Source organism: Hippocampus zosterae, chromosome 11 (genome assembly GCF_025434085.1).
Source record: "Hippocampus zosterae strain Florida chromosome 11, ASM2543408v3, whole genome shotgun sequence".
Classification (NCBI taxonomy): Eukaryota; Metazoa; Chordata; class Actinopteri; order Syngnathiformes; family Syngnathidae; genus Hippocampus; species Hippocampus zosterae.
In genome coordinates, this window is record NC_067461.1 from 5,589,810 (window position 1) to 5,611,685 (window position 21,876).

Here is a 21,876-nt window from a genome sequence, read left to right on the forward strand (position 1 = left end):
AAACCAATTTTTTTATGTTTTTGAATGAATTTGATATATACTTTATATATCTGGTGCTGAAAAAAAAGAAAGTTGTCAAAACCTTGAACTTGCGTTCCTGTTTTAATGTTATTTATCAATGTTTATTAGTTTTTATTTTAAGACTTACATTTTTTTGTTTATTTTTTCCTTTGATTGTTATTTTTCTCCTGTGTGTTGTTTCTTGACGTAGTTTACAATTTGTTCAACGGAGAATTGTGAAAAAAAAGATTGGTATCTAGATATTTGCAAATAGAGAAAGAACATTGCTAAATTATTACAGGTATTAATGATCTTGGGGTCCTCCGAGTTGACTAGACAGCGCCCCCACGCGCTATTCCTCGGCACACACCGCCAGCACAGGTTGCGGGAGGGGTAGGGGGCGGAGTCAAACAGCTGGGTGCCCTGGAGTGTCTCGTGGCGGCTATCATGCAGGTTGGGCTTTACTTTGAAGGCAGTCGAACTCTACCTTTCTTTTCCCCTCCATAACTACATCGTCTAAGCGGGATTTCCTACTTGTCAACGCCAGAAAACTACCGTTTCTGCGGCCCCTGTCTGTTTTTCGGCTACCTGAAGTGGAGAGAGGGCGAGTCGACCAACACTAAAGTTAAGCAGGAAGACTCTTACGGTGGGGAAAAAAAGCCACTTGCTCGAACACGTAGCCGCCGCCGAAGGTGAGTAATGTGTTCATGTTTCCTATTGATGCTCACCGTTATTTGTTGCTAGCTTGCGGCACGAGACACTGCGCAGCGGTCGTCGTTATTCATTGCGACCATTGAATGAATACGTGACTTAATATCACTTGTGTAATGTTACAACAAAATATCCAGTGTTAAGCTCCATATAAGTCTCCCTGTGCTCGAGAAAAAAAGCTCAAAAATTGGATACAAAGTATCGGTAATAATAGTGCCCTTTCCCTCCTTTCCAGCAGCTGAAACGAGCCTCGTCCTTCTCGTGTGGCCGACTTGTTAAAATGACTCATTTGGCGTCAGTGCAGATGTCAGCCCCACACAGTTAAATGTTAGAACTACTTGAGCACATATTGCTTGGATGGTCGAAGAGGAAAAAGAGGAAAGAGGGTTCGAGGTGCCTGCCATGTCTTTGTGGGTGATCCTGCCTGTTAGCCTCCCAGCACTGACCATCACTGGGATCTGGGTCGTGTAAGTATTCACAACCTTCCATATTCATTCGCCACAAAAACTATGAAAACACTCATCCGAAGGCAAAATATTCTTGTGTGAAGTTATCGAAGGATGTCCCACACTGTCCCAGGGTCAGGATAAGCTCCCGTCCTCCAAAAGTTATTCAAGATCACCAATATTGAGGGCCGATTGACGATTTATTAAACACATGAACAGAGAACTTTGAATACATTAAAATGAAATGAATAAGTGTTTCTAAAATGAATTTAAAAGGGTTTAAAGGGCCTTTAATATATGGGAGAAAAAGTTTTTAACTTGGATTTAAAAGCATTTGTGAAGAATTGTATACACTCTTGGTCCTCACGAGTAAAGCAATTCATCTCACTAATAGAACGACTGTCTCACTAGGAGGATTTTTCCCATTTCTTTTATGACATTTCTGCACACAAATGGGACACCTTTGTCATACATATTACAGGTGAGGCAAAACCTCACACTTGTTACATCGCTGTGCGACTCGTACCTTGAGTGAAGTGTTAACTAGGAGAATTACAGTATGTCACAATCAGTACTAATAGCATGCAAATGTCAACTAGTGCAGTTTTGCCTCACTCGTATCACATCTTGATGGGGTTTCCAAAAGTGAGTGTACTAGGAATTAGTACATGGACCTTAAGATGGATATCAATAAATATTCTTGAATAAATGTTCAAATAAGATGCATGGTTATGGCTGTCTTACTAGTGACATTTTTTTTCCACTACTGGTGTCCTCGCACAATACAATACATCCTGATTTATATAGTGCTTTTACAACAACTGTAGCTGTAACAAAGCGCTTAACAAAACGGTTAACATAAAGTAAAATCATTACTAAATTACCACTTTTCCGTCATACGCGTTGTTGTTTAACGCAGTTTCTGATGAAAGAGGAGAGAATCAAAGTGTCCTTTCACCAGTGTATCAGAGACATCATGCTCAAAATGTGGACACGTCGGCTACAAGCTCAGTTTCGACGTCAACAGGAAGCTGTAGCATCCATTGACAAAAAAAAAAGAGATTGTTTCACTTCTCCTGTCCCACATAAATCCATTTCAATTCCAAGCGGCGACTCTCAGTTCCAAATACGCATCGGCGTTCTGCACCAACGGTGACTGTCCAACAGCGCCCACATCTTCCCTGAACAAAACGGGACTGTGAAAAATGCTGCCCATTTACAGGTGCAAAAAACCCAAGCGTGCCGGAGCTGTCCAGCACCGACAGTCCAATGGCGCCGACATTCCTCCCAATCAAAATCAGTGCTGGTACACGCGTGCTGCCGAGAAGGCGCAACTACCAAGCACAGATTCTTCTTCTTTGACAAATGTCGTGGCCAAAAAACGCTGTAAAAAGTCCACATCAGGTCCACACGACGAAACAACAAACACCATGTAGCAAAACAAAAAGTGCTCTTGAAGAGCACTTGCTGACGGCTGCCTACTCGGGCGCCATCTTGGGGGGGGAGGGGAAGTAGTAAGAAACAAGGATTAACTTCTCACACGCAGATGTCAACTCGTGCTCAGTTGTGCCTCACTAGTAACATGGAATTCAGGGACATGTGGTCAGGGTAGGCCAGTGAGTCAATGCCGCCCCCTTGCTGGGGGGGGATAAAAAACCCCCAAAACTTTATTGAATGTAATCATGATGTGTTTCATTTTAGTTCTATTGTCCGTACCTTACAGTGAATTTCTTTTCAATCCAATAATGATCAAGGATTTCCTGTATGTTGATGTTGGGCCCAGAATTTCTAGAGCTCAATCAGTCATGAGAGTGCTGAGTTTTCCTTGCGGTACGGCCAAAAAGGCCAAATAATTATTTGGGGGCTCTTTTTTTTTTTTTTTTTTTTTTTTGCTTCTATGCTAGTCTCTCTGTTGATTCCTCCTTTCTTCAAGAGAGCAACTCTGTTGCATGTTTATCCTGAATTCCTGGGAGCCATGGTAATTGCATGTGGATTAGCTCTGCAGGAAGAGTGCTTTTTTTTGTTGTTTTTTTTGTTTTTTGGGGGGAAAGAAGTGAAATGTGCATGGCAGCCGTAACATCTTAACTCTTGCTATTTGTACACTTAAAGCGAAAATACCTCCTGGTCATGTTCAGGCTGACAGTTCTGGTATTATGTGCTGTTATTAGAGGAGGAACGCAAACCATAAGAGGGAGTCGAGAGAGAGAGAGAGACAGATGGTCCCGTTCCAAATGTTCACAGTTGTGTATGGATGAGTGCAGCTCGATTTATGCACAATGTCATGTTAGTACAAGAACGGCATAGCAAGGGTGAAGTCATTTGGCACTACGGTTGATGAATCGTCGGAAGGCAATCGCATGGTGCCGATTGACATTCGATTTGCGTGACTTTTCAAATGAAATGAGCAATAAAAAGGAAGCCATTCATTCATTTTCAACACAGCCGACAACCTGGACTCGTCAATCACATTCAAGGTTAAAAAACAAATCGTGCCTCAAAAAAGGAATATTAAAAATCGAGCATACATTAAGTTGATTTTTCTGCATCGCAAAAAAGGAGAGGAAGTGATGAAGAGGGAAGATTTTTTTTTTGTTTGGTTGTGTGAAGAGGAAGTCTTATTTCGTTTGATGATGATGTTGCACTGGCCAATGTTTCTTAACTCTTACTCAGCTAAAAGTATCCCAAAAAGTGTTAATTAGGTTAATTATGTAGATCTAGTGGAAGGGCATTTAATTGTTCTTCCTGACTCGATACTCTACATAAATGAACAAGGATACCGAAGATGAGATAAGAAAATCTTTATTAGTCTCACAATGGAGAAATTCACAGCAGCAAAGTTATGAGGGGAAGAAGTCGAAGAACAAAATATAGGAGCTGCTGTAAAGGCAGCCACTCTGGCGGCGCCATCTCAAAGTCAAAATGGCTAAATTATACAACACAACGCATACGACACAGACAGTCATTCAATCTGGTTTGTAGCTTCTACTCTACATGTTTTTCGATAGGAGTTGTCATGCTACATTGTCTGTACTTTACTTGATGCTCGAAAATGCTCCGATTATTGGCACAGATACTTTAAGGAGAGTGATGACTTTTTTTGGTAAAAATTGCTCTGCGAAATGGACGATGAACTTCATGCGGGCAGCAAGTCTCGTGTGGCCTGTCCCCTGGGCCGCAATGTGATGCTCCTACAGTTTCCTTGTTTGTCTCATTTTTTAACTTGTGATATTCGCAAGAAGCGGTCTCGACTTTCTTTACACTCACTTTATTTTGTAGCGAACACACCGAGCAGATGTGGCATCCGTTTTTCTACTTGTTTATATATATTTATATCTGGGGGGGCAAAAGTGTGGTATCGGTGCATTCCTAATTTTCGCACCAATTAAGAGAAATTGGAATATTTACCTTTCGTGTCACAGTAGTCGCAAATCAGAGAACATTCTATAATTCAAACCAACCTTCCCAAAAACGAGGCATATCATAAAGGCCATATATGTCTGTAGACCACTAAGGTATTTATACACATGCGCATTTCTCTCTGCCGAAACCAGTTTTAGCCACTCCCAAAACCCAGGTTCCTTCCTGTCACATTGACAAGGGCGCCTTGTTTTCGAGGAGCAGTCAAGGGTCCTTCCTCACCCCCACGCTCCTGAAGAGCACAATGTCAAAGGATGTGACCTGTTGCATAATTTGGTTCTTTGAGCGCAGGCGACAGGATGGGAGTAAAGTAAATACCGCAGGGGACAGAATGTGAAGCGTGCACTGCTGACCCCTATTGGCACGAGTGCTTTGAGCGATACTTTTCAACAGCAGTCCGCGTTGGGGTTAGGACATCCTGTATGTATGGTTTGATGATATGGCCTTAAAATAAAATCTCCGGTTCGCCGCTAAAAACAAATGTGCCCCCCCCCCCCCTCATCCCCTTCCTTCTGGCATTATTTTATTTAATCTCATTTGTAACAATTAGTGCAAACGGCAAAGTAGGAAGCATATTATTGACAGCGTTACATAATAATGTAATGAATGAATTGGAATAGACGGCTGCTTATACAGTGGATATAAAAAGTCTACACACCCCTGTTCAAATGCCAGGTTTTTGTGATATATAAAAAAAAAAGAGATCAAGACATATCATTTCAAAGCCAATCTTTTTGTGAGGGAAAGTGAAGATCATTGTGATTTCATGCGGTTGCACGGGTGTGCACACCCCCTTAAAACGGCGGGATGTCGCTCTCTTCCGGGAGAGTCTTTGTGGCTTTAATTCTAAAAGGTACGTTTGGCACAAACGCTGCACTGCTTACCACCAAAAGAGCATCATACGTGAAGTGGAGCATGGCGGTTGCCGCATCATGCTTTGGGTCTGTTTTTAAATTGAGCTGCACCCGAGGCCTTTCACAAATTGGAGAGAATTACGAACAGTTTGAAATGGCAGTCGCCCCCCCCCCCCCCCAAAAAAAAACCAAACCCTTCAGGCCTCTGATAGAAAGCAAAACAAATGTCATAAAAAGCCTCAGAGAGCATCAGAAATTTCAGGAGGGGGGGGTTAATCCGAGGCACTTGAACTCGTGGACGATGTATGCTGACTCCTACTTAATGTTCAGTTTGAATGTGATTGTTTAATTCAGAATGAAATGTCCTTGGGGTTTTTTTTCCTCAGGTCACAAAAAGCTACCATTTGAACACGGATGTGTCGACTTTTTTTATTTTTATTTCCACTGCCACTTTGAAACCATTTAAATGTAAAAAAAAGCCCCATTTTATGGCATTATTGCTCTTATATGTGATTAGAATTGATGTATCTGTAGTTTTGAAAGGAGAAGTCAAGCACAGACGGCAACAAGCAGAAGACGTGGGGAGGCCTGGGCTGACCTGCCGTCGTCAAATTTGACACCGGTGTGATAGGACGTTGTAACTTTTGGTCTACAAATAGATGGAAATAGGCCTGTAGCCACATAGGCCTAAATGAATTCATCGTTCATGCCCCACACACCCTTTCCTGTGGTTCCCCCCCCCCCCTGTGTCATTTTTGCACAGTGCTTTGAAACTCTTCACTGTGGCAGATTTTTCCATCAACCGACCTCGTGTATTTTCTATTTGTAAATAATAAGAAAAATACCATGCAGTTCAAGTTTGGCGCAAAAACTGAGCCGTGCTAGATTATCATCATTTTTTTTTAACAAACCTGTATTATTACTTCATCAGTTTGAGCGCCATCGCTGTTATTTTCAAAGCAATGGAATCATTCATAAACGTTAGGCCACCCACGATTCCTTCCCACGTCGCTCTTCACTAATCCAACGTGTGCGGTCATAACCTCCTTTTTGTTGTTGTCGAGATGCTCTCAGTGCTCGAGATGACATTTAAAAGTCAAAGTGCTTTATTAGCCTGCTACCTTGAAGCCGCATTTCATCTGGCTGATACGACTTGGTCACGATGATTGACATGACCTCAAGACAAATGTTACCTTTTCCAACCAGGAAACGCGCATCCGGATTACCAATCGAAGGGAACAATGAGGTGCGGGGCGGGGGGGGGGGGTGACTCTCATTCCCACTCGACTGAGGCCAGTGGGTTCATGTAATTTATGATAAAACATTCTTCATTTATTCAACGCTCACACTCGCCTTCAGTCTCGACCGTAACTTATGCATATAGTTTTTTTACATTTTTTTGTGGCTCTCGCCTCTCGTGTAAAATCCAAACAGAGTCGAGCTCTGTTTCAAGCGATTTTCTTCACGCGTTAAAACACACCTAAAAAAAGAATTCTCTGGAAAATATGCTTCTTACGGTTTGGGAATCTTATGGATACAGGCATGCTCTGTATACTGACATCTTGTGACAACACAATCCGGCCGTGCTGCGCGTAGTTGTTCGCGCGTGCGGGGCATGTCAGAAGACGTTTTATGGCCCCCGACGCTTTTCTGGCTCGGAAGCCTTTCCTTAATTGACACTTCAACTCTTGTTGAACCGCTCCCTATTATCACAACAGAAAGTCTGCGTCTTTTGAGTTTCCTTCTCTGTCGAAAAAAGAAGGTTGTGAACCTGTGAATGGCGATGCGTTGCCTGGCCGCAAAACCAAATAGTGTGTCGTGTATTGAAGTAGGTCAGAAGGCCGCTTGTGCTTTGCCGATTTTTTAAAAACATTTTTTATCCCCCCCCCCCCCCCCCCTCATTCCTTTCAATCTCATTTCCATCTCTGCTTTATGGGCCTGGCCCTTGTATGCGCAGAGCGGGGAGTATAGTTTTTCAATCAATTTGACGATGACGGCGTTGCATTATACAACAATCTGAAAAACAGTAGTTGTCTTTATCTCGCAGATAGATAATGGTTCTCTGGTCATTGACTTCTGAGCTGAGGAGGTGGTCAGCGACCTGACCTCAGTCAACACGGCTTGAGGGCGGAAGCCGCGATGCGATTACCCAAGATGGACTCAAACAACCCCCCTCCACATATACTGTGTCTGTCTTGAACTATATTGAGTTGGGGATGATGTCTTTAAACAAATGGCAGGGTGTCAAATTTTGTTTTCCATCATGGGCCACTTCATGGTTAGTGTTGGCGTCAGAGGGCCAATCGTTACAATGAAACAACTAAGATAAGAGAGGGATCATCATGGTTCGGTACATTCTTTTTTTTTTCTTCTTTTTTTTTGGGGCGGGTACAGTGTGGGAACAAATTGCTTATCATTCATGTAACCGGGAACAGATTGAGTGACCTTTAAATGGAAGCAACAGTTCAAATTGAAAGTTCTTTTTAGGTAGTTGCATCAAGCGTTTGTTTGCCTTTTGGGGAAATGAAGGATTGAGGCAAGCGGAGCAGTGTTGATAAGTGTGAATTCATACGAATAATGGCGTTTGTCGGTGCTTTCGCTTCATCTGCGATTGGTTGTTGCACACTACTTACCGGTATGTCCACGTCCGTATGATGTCATTTTAAACAAGTGAACAATTGTGACCGTAGCAAAAGCAGACATAAATTCTTGTGTAACGAGGTAAGGTCAAAACATTAGGCACTCTTATTTAAATCTATTTACCGGTATTTATTTTTGTGTGTGTGTGTGTAGGAGCCAAATCTTGTACCTCTCTCTCCGGTGGTCGCACTGTGGTTGAGAGAAAAGAAGTTTCATCTGTGCTCTTATGTTGCATATCGAGCATATTTGACAGTAAAAGCTGACTTGACTTGACTTGGATGTCGGTTAAAGAGCTAGTTTTATGTCGATTTCTCATTGACCGAAATCTTTGACGTATGAAAGTTTATTCCGTATGTTCTCATGGTAAATGATATGCTGAAGGAAGAGCCCATGAATGCAGGGTGGGTGGGGTGGGGGGGACAGCCCAGAGAACAGTTTCATATCCAAAAAATGCAACAAAAAGCACTGCAGGCAAAGTCACTTAAGGGCACTGTTTTACCAAACAAACGTCACGCTCCACAGTACTAAACAGATGAGAATACACATAATGGGAGAAATTTGGAAATGATGCAAGGGACAGGGAGAACTGATCGGTTGGGGAGCAGAGTAGCAAACGCTCGATAGCCAAGAATTCACAAATCAAGACGCATCTCCACTTGACGCAGGGAAAAGGCCAAGTACATTAAAAAAAAACACCCCATAAAAGAAATGAATTGTGGCTCTTTCTTTTGGGTTAATTACCCTTGCTCTCCTCCTCCAGGTATGCCATGGCCCTGTACAACCAACACGTCTGCCCTGTGGATAACTGGTATGTTTTTTGTTTGTTTGTTTGGGTTTTTTTTGCTGTTTTTCGTCATTTTCTCTTTTACCTCATGCAATTATCTGAATGCCATGAGGCAATTCTTTCAAATCCTTTCAAAGTCAGCCCCAGAGGCTAATTTCACACACAGCCACATTTAGTGTGCTCATCTTATCTATCATCCACAGAACCACAAAAAAAACCCTCTAAAGAAACCTTTCCAGAAATCTTAGATTTTGGTCTGTAGCATCCGATTTACAGTCAATTTGGTCATTACAAGGCTTGGGCCGATATGAGATTCTGATGATATAACTGTGAGCAAAAATATCACCGTATTAAAATTACAACTCAAAAATGTCCTTTTTGGGGGTTGTGCATGTTGTTTGCTGTAGCAAAAACACAGACGTAGAAGTACATTATTCTTCCCGATCACTGCTCACCTCTGTGCTCAGCCAAGGAGGAGAAAAACAAGCAGGTGGCAAGTTGTCATTAACTTCAAAGTGGCGGCTGATTTCTGCGAGCAGCCAACCATATTGCAGCTGCTAAAAAGGCCCCTCCAAAAAACTGAAGAAAAAGCTTGTTACCGGTGATAGCCAGTTACAGTGGGTATTGAAACCGTGACTTTTTAAAACCACAGTAAACCGTCAAACTGTTGATTGGCCCTTGCTTAGTCATCACCAAAATTGACTTTTTGGACATTCTTCCGAATTAAAAACAAACAAAAAATATTACCCCAAAGGCAATTTAACTGAACATGAAATTTGGTAAAGTCTATTGTGAATAGACCCACAAAAATCTATCCAGAACCCATGCCCAAAAAGACACCAAAAAATCTCCCATTTTGCTTGTACGCTATAGTTTGAAGTGTATTTGGTCATTTCCAAAGAAACCGCTCAGTAGCAGAAATTTTAGGTCAATTTCACTGAGTAACGTGGAGTTTGATCGACATCTCAAATTTCCTTATTTAACTTCCTTTTTTAAAAAAAACTTCCTTATTTTACTTAATTTTTTAGTATGTCGCTATGCTTCTTTTTAAATGTACTAATGAACTTGCAAGTGTATGCGCGCATATACGCCATGCATGAACAGTGCTCGATATACCATTCCCAAAATTTAATTGAATGATTGATGGGTGGCTGCATGGTGGTCAGCTGGTGATCAAGTCACGCTTTACAGTGTAGAGGTGCACAGTTCGATTCAAGCTCCGGACTTCCTGTGTGGAGTTCTCCCCGTGCCTGCGTGGGTTTTCTCCGGGTACTCCGGGTTTCCTGCCACATTCCAAAAGCACACATGGATTGATGGATTGGTCTACAGGTGTAGGCTACACCCTCCAAATATTCTCAAGAAGCCATGCCGAGCAAGACACTCAAATTCTGCCATTTTGTTTAAAGCAGCCATTTTAGGCTTTTTAAAACCCATTTTTAGTGGTCCTTCCAAAACAAACATCTCCGGGCAACCCACAAAGGTTTTAATCAAAGCAATGCCAAGGATTCTGTTCCTCTTTGTTGACAATGTTTCACTGTTATGCATGTTTCCTGAATTAGATGTGCCGGAAACGTGAACATGTAGAAAATCTGAGTCCTCTTCCTAATATTGATTTGCAAGATGAAATAAACACTGTCCAGTTATTTGAAGGCAAGGTGGATGTCGCACAAATGACGGATGCTGTGCTCTTCCAGGTTGTACAACCAATCGTGCGAAGAGGAACTGTATTTGCAGAGTGGACCAACGTTGTGCTGCACGCTGGACAATATACCTCTCATCAGGTCAGTGAGGAGACCCCCCACCACGCACCGCCACCCAAAACTCCTGCATGTCTTCCCCTCTGCCCCCGTCGTGTCTTGTCTGAGTGATGATTCAAAACAGGAAAACCAAGCCATTGTGTTTTACGTCACAGCCCGACCGCTTGGCTGCCTTGTAGATGAAATTCACGTGAGCGTCTTCTTTAAGGAGACGACTTTCCCTATGCACGTGCGCTGTGCGCACGCGCGCATTCGGAAAATGACTCAGGGCTGAAGTATCCCCGCCTTCCACTGCGGTTGTTCAGAGGCAAAGGCAGGCCCCATGCGATCATGTAAACACACACTTGAAGAGCAGCCGGTTTACATCTTTGGGAACAAACCGAGGTGCTCGTTGTTTTGTTTAACTTTGGGCTTTTGAACATGAAAAGCCAGTTTGACCCTACGTAGTTTGTGCGGTTTATGTAACATGTCTGGATGAAATCGTTTCGAGAAAAGACAATAAATTACGCCTTATGTCATGATAGATAAATAAAAAGACAGCCCAAACAAAGGGGTTATGTAAAATGAACAAAGATGAAAATACTGCAGGGGGGTGGGTGGGGTCTGAAGTTCTCTTAAAATTGAAACAGTTTTTCTTGGCCTGTGATGCGGCATTCCACGAGGTTTGGTGAAAATAAGGTTGCCAGTTCTTGCGTAATCCAGTTGACAAAGACGGCCACTAGAACAGTCAGCTGTAGTACAAAAATACACATTTTGAGGAGAGCTGCACTCAGCGTCAAAGTTCTCAGCCCACATTGCAACATTTAGCTCAACTCAAATGCAGAGTTTTGGACAACAAACGTGCGTTTAAAAAAATTAGACGCTATTCGGCAGAGGTTGGATGCATTTCCTCCCATTTGTTTGCACTTTTTGGCCCATTGCCGTGACATGGCACAAAAAAAATCAAAGAAAAAGCGATTCACAGTTGAGTTAATACTTTAAGGGGGGGGGTGCCCAATCAAGTGTGTCTACTGTATCTGACTTTGCGTGAACTAAAGAATGCATGTGACTGCAGTCAGCTGAGTTGGCTTTCGGTGGGCAGCAGCTCCGGGCACAGACAGGCAGACCACCAACAAAACAATTACTGTTCATTGAAAGAGAAGCTGTGTGGGTAAAAAGTTGACATCCTAGCAGTTTCTATCTCACCGCTTGGAGAGTCGAAAAGTCACAATATTTTATATGAGGTGAAGCCACCATAACGTGGTTCATCGTTCACGCCACCACTATTTCACAGTTTTGTTTTTTTTAAGTGATCAGTCTTGAAAAATACCGGTATATGTTTTTGTAGTATGGACAGACAAGTCCCATTTTAGAGTTGGGTTGACTGTAGATTCTGTTTGCGTCTGTGTTGTTGATGTCATTCATATCCATGTTGTCTCATCTTGCAGTAAATGTGGGACGCTTCCGCCAGAGAGTTGCTTCTTCAGCCTTATCTGCAGCACAGGCTCATTCATGGGTAAGGCATTATGTGCACACGCTTACACTAACTCAATCACCTCCGTCATTCGCGTTGTCTTTTTTTTTTTTTTTTAAGTAACTGTCTGTTGCTATCACGCCTAAACATATTTTAGCTCCTTCCAAAATACAAGCTACGACATACTACTATGCAAGGCAAAGTGGAGCTTTATTTATAGAACGCAGTTCATACACAAGGTAACTCAATGTACTTGCTGGAGTACATTGGCGTAATAATCTAATTGATCTCCTGACAATATCGCCGTGTCTGAATTGTAATGCCTTGGGCTGCTTTTTGGTTTCTTTCACTGACTTTCACAGGCGCAAAAAAGCAGAAGTAGGACCTGGCATTCGAAAGTATCATAACTAAATCATTGATGGCCTTTACCACCCTATGAGCACTAACAGCTGATTGCAAATGATCTTCTACTTATATGACCAGGCTCACGTCGCATTTAACAAAATCAAACCGGGTACACACCACGATTTTTAGCATCTAAACCCATCCATCTTCTGATACGCTTATCCTCACAAGGGTCGTGGTGCTAATGCCAACCGTCTTTGGGCAATAAGCGGGGTACACCCTGAACTGGTTGCCCGCCAATTGCAGGGCGCACATGGACAAACAATCATCCACGCTCACAATCGCACTCTGGGACAATTTCCAGTGTTCCATTAACCTGCCACGCATGTTTTGGGAATGTGGCATACCCGGAGAAAACCCACGCAGGCACGGGGAGAACATGTAAACTCCACACAGGAAGCCCGGAGCCGAAATTGAACCTTGCACCTCTGCAATATGAGGCCGACGCGCTAACCAGTCGACCACCGGGCCAATTTTAAAAATTAGAATGACTCCCCACATGACTATTAACTGCTTTTACGGTTTGTGGCGTACTTGAGATGGCCAACACAGCATAGCACAATCACCTTATGGGCCGAAAAATAAGACCAATAAATTACATTTAGTTGACGGATTTATTTTTTGTTAAACACGTCTGCAAACCAATAGTGCCGCAATAATGATTAACACATCAGATTGTCCATTGATTGCCTTGCAGTACCTGAGAATGTTGATGCTTTTCTAACCCTGAGCACTGATCATACAGTTCTACAAGTACAGTAGAAATGTGTTATTCCGCAAAACAAGAAACCGTGTCTCTTACACATGCTTCACAAACTGCCAGGAAGCAAATAAACGTCACCGGGAACTCATTCCCGCCAAATGAATGGAAAACAACTGTACCACACACGTGCGGTGCAAGTCTGCGCACTCGTAGGAAAAATTCATGTGAGATGGTATAAAGTCATGTGCCGGTCCAAATGGTTGTTTTTGTTTTGTTTTTTTTGGGTCAGTCTGCACGTGTTGTTCCTTCTGTTAAGTGCTGGTTCTTGACTGCCCTCATGTAGTTAATGTTTCCCAGCTGTGGCTCGCACATGTGTGTGTGCGTGTGTGCGTTTGAGGGTAAGGAGGAGGGTCATGGGGGTTGGTTCTTCATGTTTATTCACGAGCAGTCGCCATTCTGCTATTTACAGACGGTCTCTTGCCTCCGATTGGCTGGCACCCGACTGTTGCCCGAGCCATACGTTCATCTCCCTTCAATGTGTATAATTTACAACATTGACGCCGTTGTCGCGGGTGCCGTTAACCCTTTCATCAACAGTAAGCACGCCTCATTTCAGTCACATCTGGCATTTGCTGAGAACCATTGCCTTCCTTCGTCCGGTTCCACGTACGGTGTTTAAAAAGAGTTATCAAAAAATGAAAATGAGGATCATGAAATACTGAGGCTATTTTTTTTTATCCATTCGGGTCAAGAAGTGTAACTGCCTTGTCTGTAAGGTGTGCTTTGGTTCATTTGTGGGAATGTGCAATTGTTGCGCTTACACATTTTTATTTTATTTTTCAATTTCATCATATTTATGAATTTTCCTATGGATGTGACAACAGGGTTGTGTACATAATATCTGCGCTAAATAAGGAATCAATAATAACCCGGCTGTCGGCATCACGTGAACTCTAGTACACCCAAGAAAAAGCAACTCGCCTCAACAAAAAATGTAAACACGGAGGTCACATGTATATTGACAGGTCAAATGTTTATTATTTTTCCTGTTCTGTCAAATTTTGGACCTTTGACACCAGTGCCTAATACCAGCATGCGAAAGCCTCCTCATCTGTAATGTTTAAAAACTCATTTTATGGGAAAAGCGAAAAGGTCCACAGCCAGCCAGTCTCCAGCAGAGACTGAAATGTCATAATTTAATGCAATAAAGCGCTGTTGACTTACTTCTCCTTTCAGTGAGCCAGCATGTTTCCCATTTTATACAGGAAGAGGGGAGAACAAAAAGAAAAGATTGTTTACAATGAGATGCTGCTGTCCCGCCCTCTTTTTTCCGCCCACATGTCCCTCCTTAAGAGGGTATTCCTTCTCCAGATTTTTTTATTGCGGTTATGTAAAATGGATGCGCCGCGTCATTGAGACGTCTACCCTGACATTTCCACACCCCGCCAAAAGCGGAGATGAGCGAAGTGTTTCCTCAGCGCGGCCGCGCTCGCCATGACGACGCCGGTTTGGCGACGAGCAACCTCCTAATTCTCCCGCGCGCACAACAGCAGTGACAACAGTTTAGTGTGCGAGTGCAATCTATGGAAGGCGTGTCAAGACACCAGGAGGGGGGCCTCTTGACCCCCCCTCACTCTGCCATCTCGCCTCCGTGGCCCACTTTTACCGAGTGGATGGCTAAGCCTGCTGTGGAGGAGGTGCAAAGGTTACAGACAAAGACAAACTAGTGGGAGCTTGCTTGCCAGCGGACCAACAACCCCCCCCCCCCCCCAAGTCACAGCCGATTAGCCCATCAAGTAGTCAACTGTCCCCTTACAGTTTTGCACTTCGTTTTCTTTCACCTTTTGTCTTATGTAAGACCCCACCCCCCTCATTCCTCACACTGGTTACTGTTACCGCCATCTCATTTTCCTGCCTTGCTCAAGTAATTCCACTTCCTGTCATTTTCAAACATCTTCCAAGGTTTTTTTTTCATACTTCTTGGCACAAACGAGGTCAGATTGAGTCATCATTAAAATTGAAGCCAGACTCAGTGAAAATACAATCTAAAAAAAAAGCCTGTGTACACTATCGGTGCTTATGCCACAATTACTTGATTCACGGAATTTTGTGCAAAAAGCACTGAAACATTGAACAGTTGCACACGTGTGTTCAAAAGTTTGCAGAAGTACCTTTTCGGTTCATCGTGATCGTTTCACCCGGAAACCAAAAACAATCCCTTACTTTTTGTCTTGTATCAACCCAACGGTCCTAGACAAATGTTCGATTTCTGTGAGTTTATTTATGCAAATAAATGCATGATGTACCCAATGATCAGTGATCCAGAAGGAGCCATAACTGTCTCTTATGTGTTGCTTTTTGTCCCACAGTTATGGTGATCGTGCTGCTCCGCTACGCCCACGTTATTGAGAAGCACCAAAACTGTGTCCTCAACACGGCGAGTCTCTCCACAGGCTGGATCTGTGCCGCTGGACTCATCATGGTGGGCAACTTCCAGGTATGGGCTCCAAGCCAAAAATGCTCCAGTTTACAAACTCAAAAAAAAAAAAAAAAAAGAAACCTCCTCTTCGGAATAATCCCAAGTGGATTTCAATCCAAATTGTATGAGCTAATATTCCTCAAATAAGTATTTGCCATCAATTTTGTTTCTGTGGCTGTCATGGATCTACAAAAAGTGAGTAGCTTTTATTGATTGTACTATAGATATAGTTCGTCCGATATAATATAGTGGTTTTTGTTTATACTTGTGTGACAGGTAGGACTCTTTCATAAAACATCACGTAAAGATTTTATAATGCTAAAGTAAATGAATTCAGTTTACCACTTGTTTTGAAATTGAAAATGACATAGAAGTCAATCGGCTTTATTGTATTTGTATGAGTGGATGGTTTATGAGATATCGGTATTTCTTAATTCTAGTCAAACTCAATCTCACGATTTGGCCTTCTTTTAGCCATTCCATATGCATTTCTCAACCCCCCTCCCCCTCCTAGACAGCCTTACTGTATCTTGCATTCAGGAGGAGCAGTCCATTAATGTTTATTAAAGTCTGTCTCATGGAGCTGTCGCCGTCCGCTTTTCTGTTTGTCCTTTGGAACCAATCTCTGCTCGGTTTAAATATTTGGAGAGTTGGCCGGGTGCCTCGATTGGACGTCTGCGTTTGTGCGCTTCTTTTAAGAGGCGGGCAGGCACGGGGAGGAGAGTTTTCCGAGAATGCTAAATGAAACTTGCAACTGCGATTGTGTGGAAACTGGAAACGAGGAGCTGTGACAACATGGAAATACAGCAAATGGACTGCATTAACGATTGACTAAAAACAACAATCGCCCCTGCCAAAAATGGAGTTGCAACGCACTCATCTAATCATCTTGGACCAGATATCACCACAAATGTTTATACAAAGGTTCATAATTTCCAAGTACTTTGAGTTATTTACATAGTATTGTTTCATGGGAACAATACTCATTGTGAGTCCCCTGTGTTCCCCCCCCCCCAACCCCCACCCTCCCATTGCTTTGCATCACTTTTTTGATTAAGAATCTATACTAAACTCAGGTGAGAATAGTCTTGTGGGTGCTTAGGTAGAAGTACCGATACTTAAGAATATTGGTGTGTCAATCTTACCTGGTTCCCTGCTTCTCCTTTGGGGCCCTCCTCTCTGCACAAGCCTTTTTCACAAGCTGAAAGTGGGTGGGTGGGTGGGTTGGGGGGGGGGGTGTTGACTCATGGAGTCTGGCATTGGCCACCGAGAATTTTTGATCAGATCCGTATGCTAGAGGCTTGATCTTAAACCAAATACAGGCCCTTACACTGGGCACACGCTCTCCGCATGCTTGGCGGGGAAAGAAATAGAGATGTAAATGACGGTGGATGTATCGTGACAGTCCATCACCGAACGCAAGAAAGGCAAAAGCAGTTTGGACAGCGCGAAGGAAAACACTGATGAAAAAGGCAGGAGATGCGCTATGACAACCCGCGCTGTCGCCAGCTGTAGTTTGTTACATAAGGTGCGGACTGGCAGGACAGCTGTGGCGTGGCCACCGGGGCTTTCGCTGTCAGGCAGACTGACGGTTTGGGCAGGGAAGAACATAAATAGAAGAAGCGCGTCTCTCGCTCTTTTGAAAGTCTTCATCGCGCTTGTGACAGCGCCGTTGCTGCGCTACATACAAACGACGCGTCGAGTTGATGATGAAACTCAAAAGACTATTGCAACTGGTGATTTTTCGCAGAGGATAAAGAATTCATGCCAGTGAGTATAGGCAAATGCTGGGCTCAGCATTGAACTTTTAAATGTTCACGTGCAAACGTTGGTCTATGAACTGAGATCATTACAGTTACAACCTCCTTTTTTTATCCTGATGAGGAAATAGCCGTACATTTGGAGGAAGCATTTACGTCTCATAATTGGATTACTAGAAACCATTTCGGGTACGTTCAGCCTCTAATACGGTGTTTCTGTAACTGAATCATTGAGGCATACGGTGATAGGACTGGGCGGACGTATAACATCTGAAGCCAGCCCGGCTCACACGATGTGACTCAGCTGCCACCAAGAGGCTGCAAGATCACTCTGAGAAAGTCTTATATAAATGTGATTTATCCAGCACTGTGCCTGCAAACATGACATTGAGCCGTAATGCTCGAAGGTCCTGTCCTATTTCACTCCAACCACACAAACTGCCCAAGTCGTTTTAATTGCGGGCCACGTCGTAGTTATGGGTTTCCCTCAAGGGCGCAGCACCAATGACTGTGAAAATCATCGAAATGTATAATCACCATATTGCATTACTTCTATAATTAACAACGAATTGAATTTATCATCAGAAGACAGCCAAATACTTGCTTTAGTGGGGCACAAAACATGATGTGGCGGCCTGGATCTTTCCCTCGGGTCTTGAGTTTGACACCTGTGAAATCATCACTTCTGTTGCCAGATTTCTTATCGATTTGACTTCATGCCACTACGTAATTGTTTCCTTTAAATCCCGTATATCTCACTCACTCTCTTTCTCCCTCTCTTTCTTTCTCTCACTCTCTCTCGCTCTCTCCCTCCCCTTTCAGTAAATAGAGTAGTGAGCGCTTCTTGCATCATTACACCTTCACTCCCTTAATGATGACAATTAATCACACGGACTAGGACACCGAGCAGCAGGCTCGCATGTAAACACTTCGTGCACGCGCTTCAATTCACAAGCCAATGAACGAGTCGTGAAGTCGATCAGCCATTCTGCGTAAGATGAATTCATCCCGCCATCAATTAAATAGTGGATGGATTATATCCGATCATGTTTTCTTGTACACAAAATAAAAAGCGATCCTTCAATGGGATGCGTATCGTATTTCCTGAACGATTTGCCGTCCCTCGAATTTAGACGGAAAACACCTCCCTCGAGAATTTGAACGTCCATCAAATTTAGGCTGACATTCGTCAACCCTGTTGAAAATCGTAAAATGTGCCGAGCTCACCGAATTTCAATCTGCGCTTCATGACGCAAGGATTGCATCATAAATTTGCTCAGCATAAAGCTGGGAGGACGTCGACGGTTTTGCTGTGATTTATCTTTTGAACTGCACCTTGCGCTGCGAACAAATGACAGGCCTGCATTTCCATCAATAAACCCTCATGGATTAGCCTTATGCACAGGAATGTTCAGCATGTTCTCACTGGGTCAACGGGCAAATAGCTTGGAAGCGCCAACCGTCTTGCTCGTCGCTTTAATCATCTTGCAGACTCGTGCACCGTTGGCCGAGATGCACGCTATGACAAATTCCATGAAAAAAAAAAAAAAGTACAACACTGATCACACTCCTTGTTTCTGTCCGCTAGGTGGACTATGCCAAAATTCTCCACTATGTCGGAGCCGGCATCGCCTTCCCCACCAGTATGCTGTTTGTGTGCCTGCAGTCGGCGCTGACCTATCGACTGGCCAAGACGCAGGGGGAGTACAACGTGGCCCACCTCCGGCTCTGCATGACCCTGCTTGCCTTCGTCGCCCTGGTGCTAAGTATCCTCTTTGGCCTCCTCGGGGCTTGATACGCGCAAACTCGCATAGCGCATACCCTAATAAGGATGGAAGCGCGATAGAAAATGGACGGTGTGCTGGTTCTAAAACCTGTAATCTAGTAGAATAACGGCAACATTATGCTCTCATCCACTTTCCTACTGCCCTCAGCACTACATCCAAATTAAAAGTGTAAACATTAGAGAGGTAACGAAAAACAGGTTTGAAGCGGAAAATCGTTTTGATTCAACCGCGGCGAATCAAATTGTTACGTTTTAAATTGTACCATCCACAAATTTTATTGCACCCCACCTTTCTGGAGACGTAGCGATTTGTCTTTTTTATGAGAGTCGTGCATGATCGGTACAAATCATTTAGAGGTTGTTGGTAAATCGGCAGACGCTCCTTAATGGCGTTTCCAGGCGGCGTATTTTTCTGCCAGGAGAGCTACATCCTCCAACACGCCTCGGCCATCTTCGAATGGGTCTTCTGCGTCATCATCATGCTCTTCTACGGGACGTTCGCCTTCGAGTTTGCGGGCATGTCGGGGGACACCGTGGCGGTGCTGGCCCGAGGGGGCTCTTTGGGGGGCGCGGGAAGGGAGCACAAGATGGACGCCTTGGGGCCGCACCCGCCGCCGCACCAACCCGAAAACATGTCCATCCTGTAGGGCCCGACTTGCTCGGCTCTGGATTATCCTTCCAAGACGGGGTTGTCAAATCTGTTGAGTCACTCAATCACGTGAAGATTTGAACTCGAGCAAAACCCCAGTGGAGAGCTTTTTTTTTTTTTTTTTTTTGTCATCACATCTGAGCTTTTCCACCAGCTTTTCGCCTGTCTGCATTTTGCACATTTGTGGAACCAAATTTTCCAGCCAGCCAGCCAGCCAGCCAAACCTGCCTTCAGTTACAAGTATTAGCAACGGAGCGCTAAAGGTCCATCAGATTCAGAAAAAAATCTGTCGTTTCCTCTCTCCTGCACCCCCCCACCCCCCCTCAACAAGTGACCTTGGATGATTTCCTCTTCAGGTGATTGCAGCGTGGCCTTTTCATTTCATTTGGTGAGTGCTAAACAAGAGTCTGTCGGACGGCCGCAGCTGAAAGTAGAAACCGCAGCGCGATATTATCTGCTGCTTACATAGTAGCCACACAGGAGCAAGGTCAGGTGTGGACGCAATAAATTCTCATCATATTATCCTACAGACCAGTATATAACTCTTACGTGAAAACTGTTACATAATTTTTTTTAAATAAGGGGGACCTGGTATGCATCTTTTTTTCCCATAGTTTGTCTGGGATGGTGTTCATATTGAACTAGATAAAAGGTCATCCTCTCATCTTAGACCAGAGATGTCCAAACTGGAGACCCGGGGGGGGCCTTTTTAACTCATTCACTGCCAAAGACGTTTTTAAATGTCTTTTCAGAATTTGTCCAGAATTGTCTGTAACTGAACGAGTTAAATACCCCATGCCGTAATTTCCCGTGATTAATATGCAACTTGTAAGTGCTCAGATCCAGCATTTGGTCCTTCTGGTTGTGCGTCACCTAAGCCACATTAGCCCACTAGCTTTGACCATGAGCTGTTCGCGGCACTTATGAGCACATAAGGGCATGTCGTTGGCTATTTGCATACCATAGAGTCACATAACGGAACAATTGTTACAAAGTCACTGTGGGTTGCTGCGTAATTTTGTTAAAATATACAGACTAATATGGAAGGTAGCCTATTATTGATGGGAAATTACAGTACTGAGATTCATATTTAACCCGGCCTGTGTTGTTTAACTGCATTGCACTAATGACTTTTTTTTTTTTTTTACACTGATGAGCCAAATAGGAGCTGAGAAGAAATTGTTCATTTCTCCCTTCCTCGTGTCCCCCTCGTTAACGTCAGCAAAAAAATAGAAACATTTCTCTAAACAACGCGCCCCCATCAATCAAGATAATTTAGTTACAGCAGCAACTGAATGGCAATTGTTTGCCTCCACTTCAAGGTCAGCTTAGTATAGATACAGGACAGCCGTTTGTTCCCCGTGACCTTCAAATAACGACACAAATTCAACAAAGTTGCATAGCAGGTCCCCTTTTAATACAGCAAATATTGATATTTGTTCACACTGACATCCCTACCACTGTTTGATTGTTTTTTTTGCTCATTTATCCAAGTACTGTCGCCGCCTCACAATGGTTGATCGTACAATCGTTGCCAACAGACCTCCAGCGCTGTACAATTTTCTGCCAAAGACGCATAGATGCGACGCAGATTCCCCCCAGGTCCTGCGCATTCCATCCACTTACTGTAAGCTTCTTACCTTCTACAGTATTCCTCATAGAGACGATAGCGGCCGTGTTACTGTCAAGTGTGCCAAATATCAGTGTGCCTGTGGCCTCGGTGCTATTAACAACTTTCGCTCCCTCTCTCTCTCTCTCTCTCTCTCTCTCTCTCTTTTTTTCACTCTCTCTATATATTAATCGATGATTGTAACAATCGCATTCATAAAAGCAATATTGTACACTTCTTTTTATCACTATTGTGTTCCTGAATGTTACTGGACACAGCATTGGGTACATCACAAACTCTTGCATTGGGAGGGGCGGTGGGAGGGTTGTTCGCGGATATAAAAATGCATTTCATTAGGTGTCATTTACAGTTTAAATGGATTTTTGCGATCTGCAGGCTGTCCCGGCCCAACGCTATCCCCTA

At 43.5% G+C, this 21,876-nt stretch overlaps 1 protein-coding gene across 3 annotated transcripts; it reads left to right on the forward strand.

Moving 5' to 3' along the window:
* The first annotated feature begins 385 nt into the window (after positions 1-385).
* Positions 386-21,837, forward strand: zgc:154058 (Transmembrane protein 150A-like). 3 transcript variants are annotated; one of them, XR_007964751.1, is made up of 9 exons: positions 386-692; positions 947-1,178; positions 8,829-8,876; positions 10,547-10,633; positions 12,037-12,104; positions 15,540-15,667; positions 18,998-19,175; positions 19,595-20,232; positions 21,339-21,837. XR_007964751.1 is itself a non-coding variant. In XM_052079906.1 (8 exons), the coding sequence occupies exons 2-8, from the start codon at positions 1,069-1,071 to the stop codon at positions 19,840-19,842; spliced, it is 867 nt and encodes a 288-aa protein (XP_051935866.1). In that variant the 5' UTR covers positions 386-692; positions 947-1,068; the 3' UTR covers positions 19,843-21,837. The 3 variants fall into 3 exon arrangements, 2 of the variants coding, with proteins under 2 accessions (XP_051935866.1, XP_051935867.1); XM_052079906.1 differs by having other exon boundaries at positions 19,595-21,837; XM_052079907.1 differs by having other exon boundaries at positions 950-1,178; positions 19,595-21,837.
* The last annotated feature ends 39 nt before the right edge of the window (positions 21,838-21,876 follow it).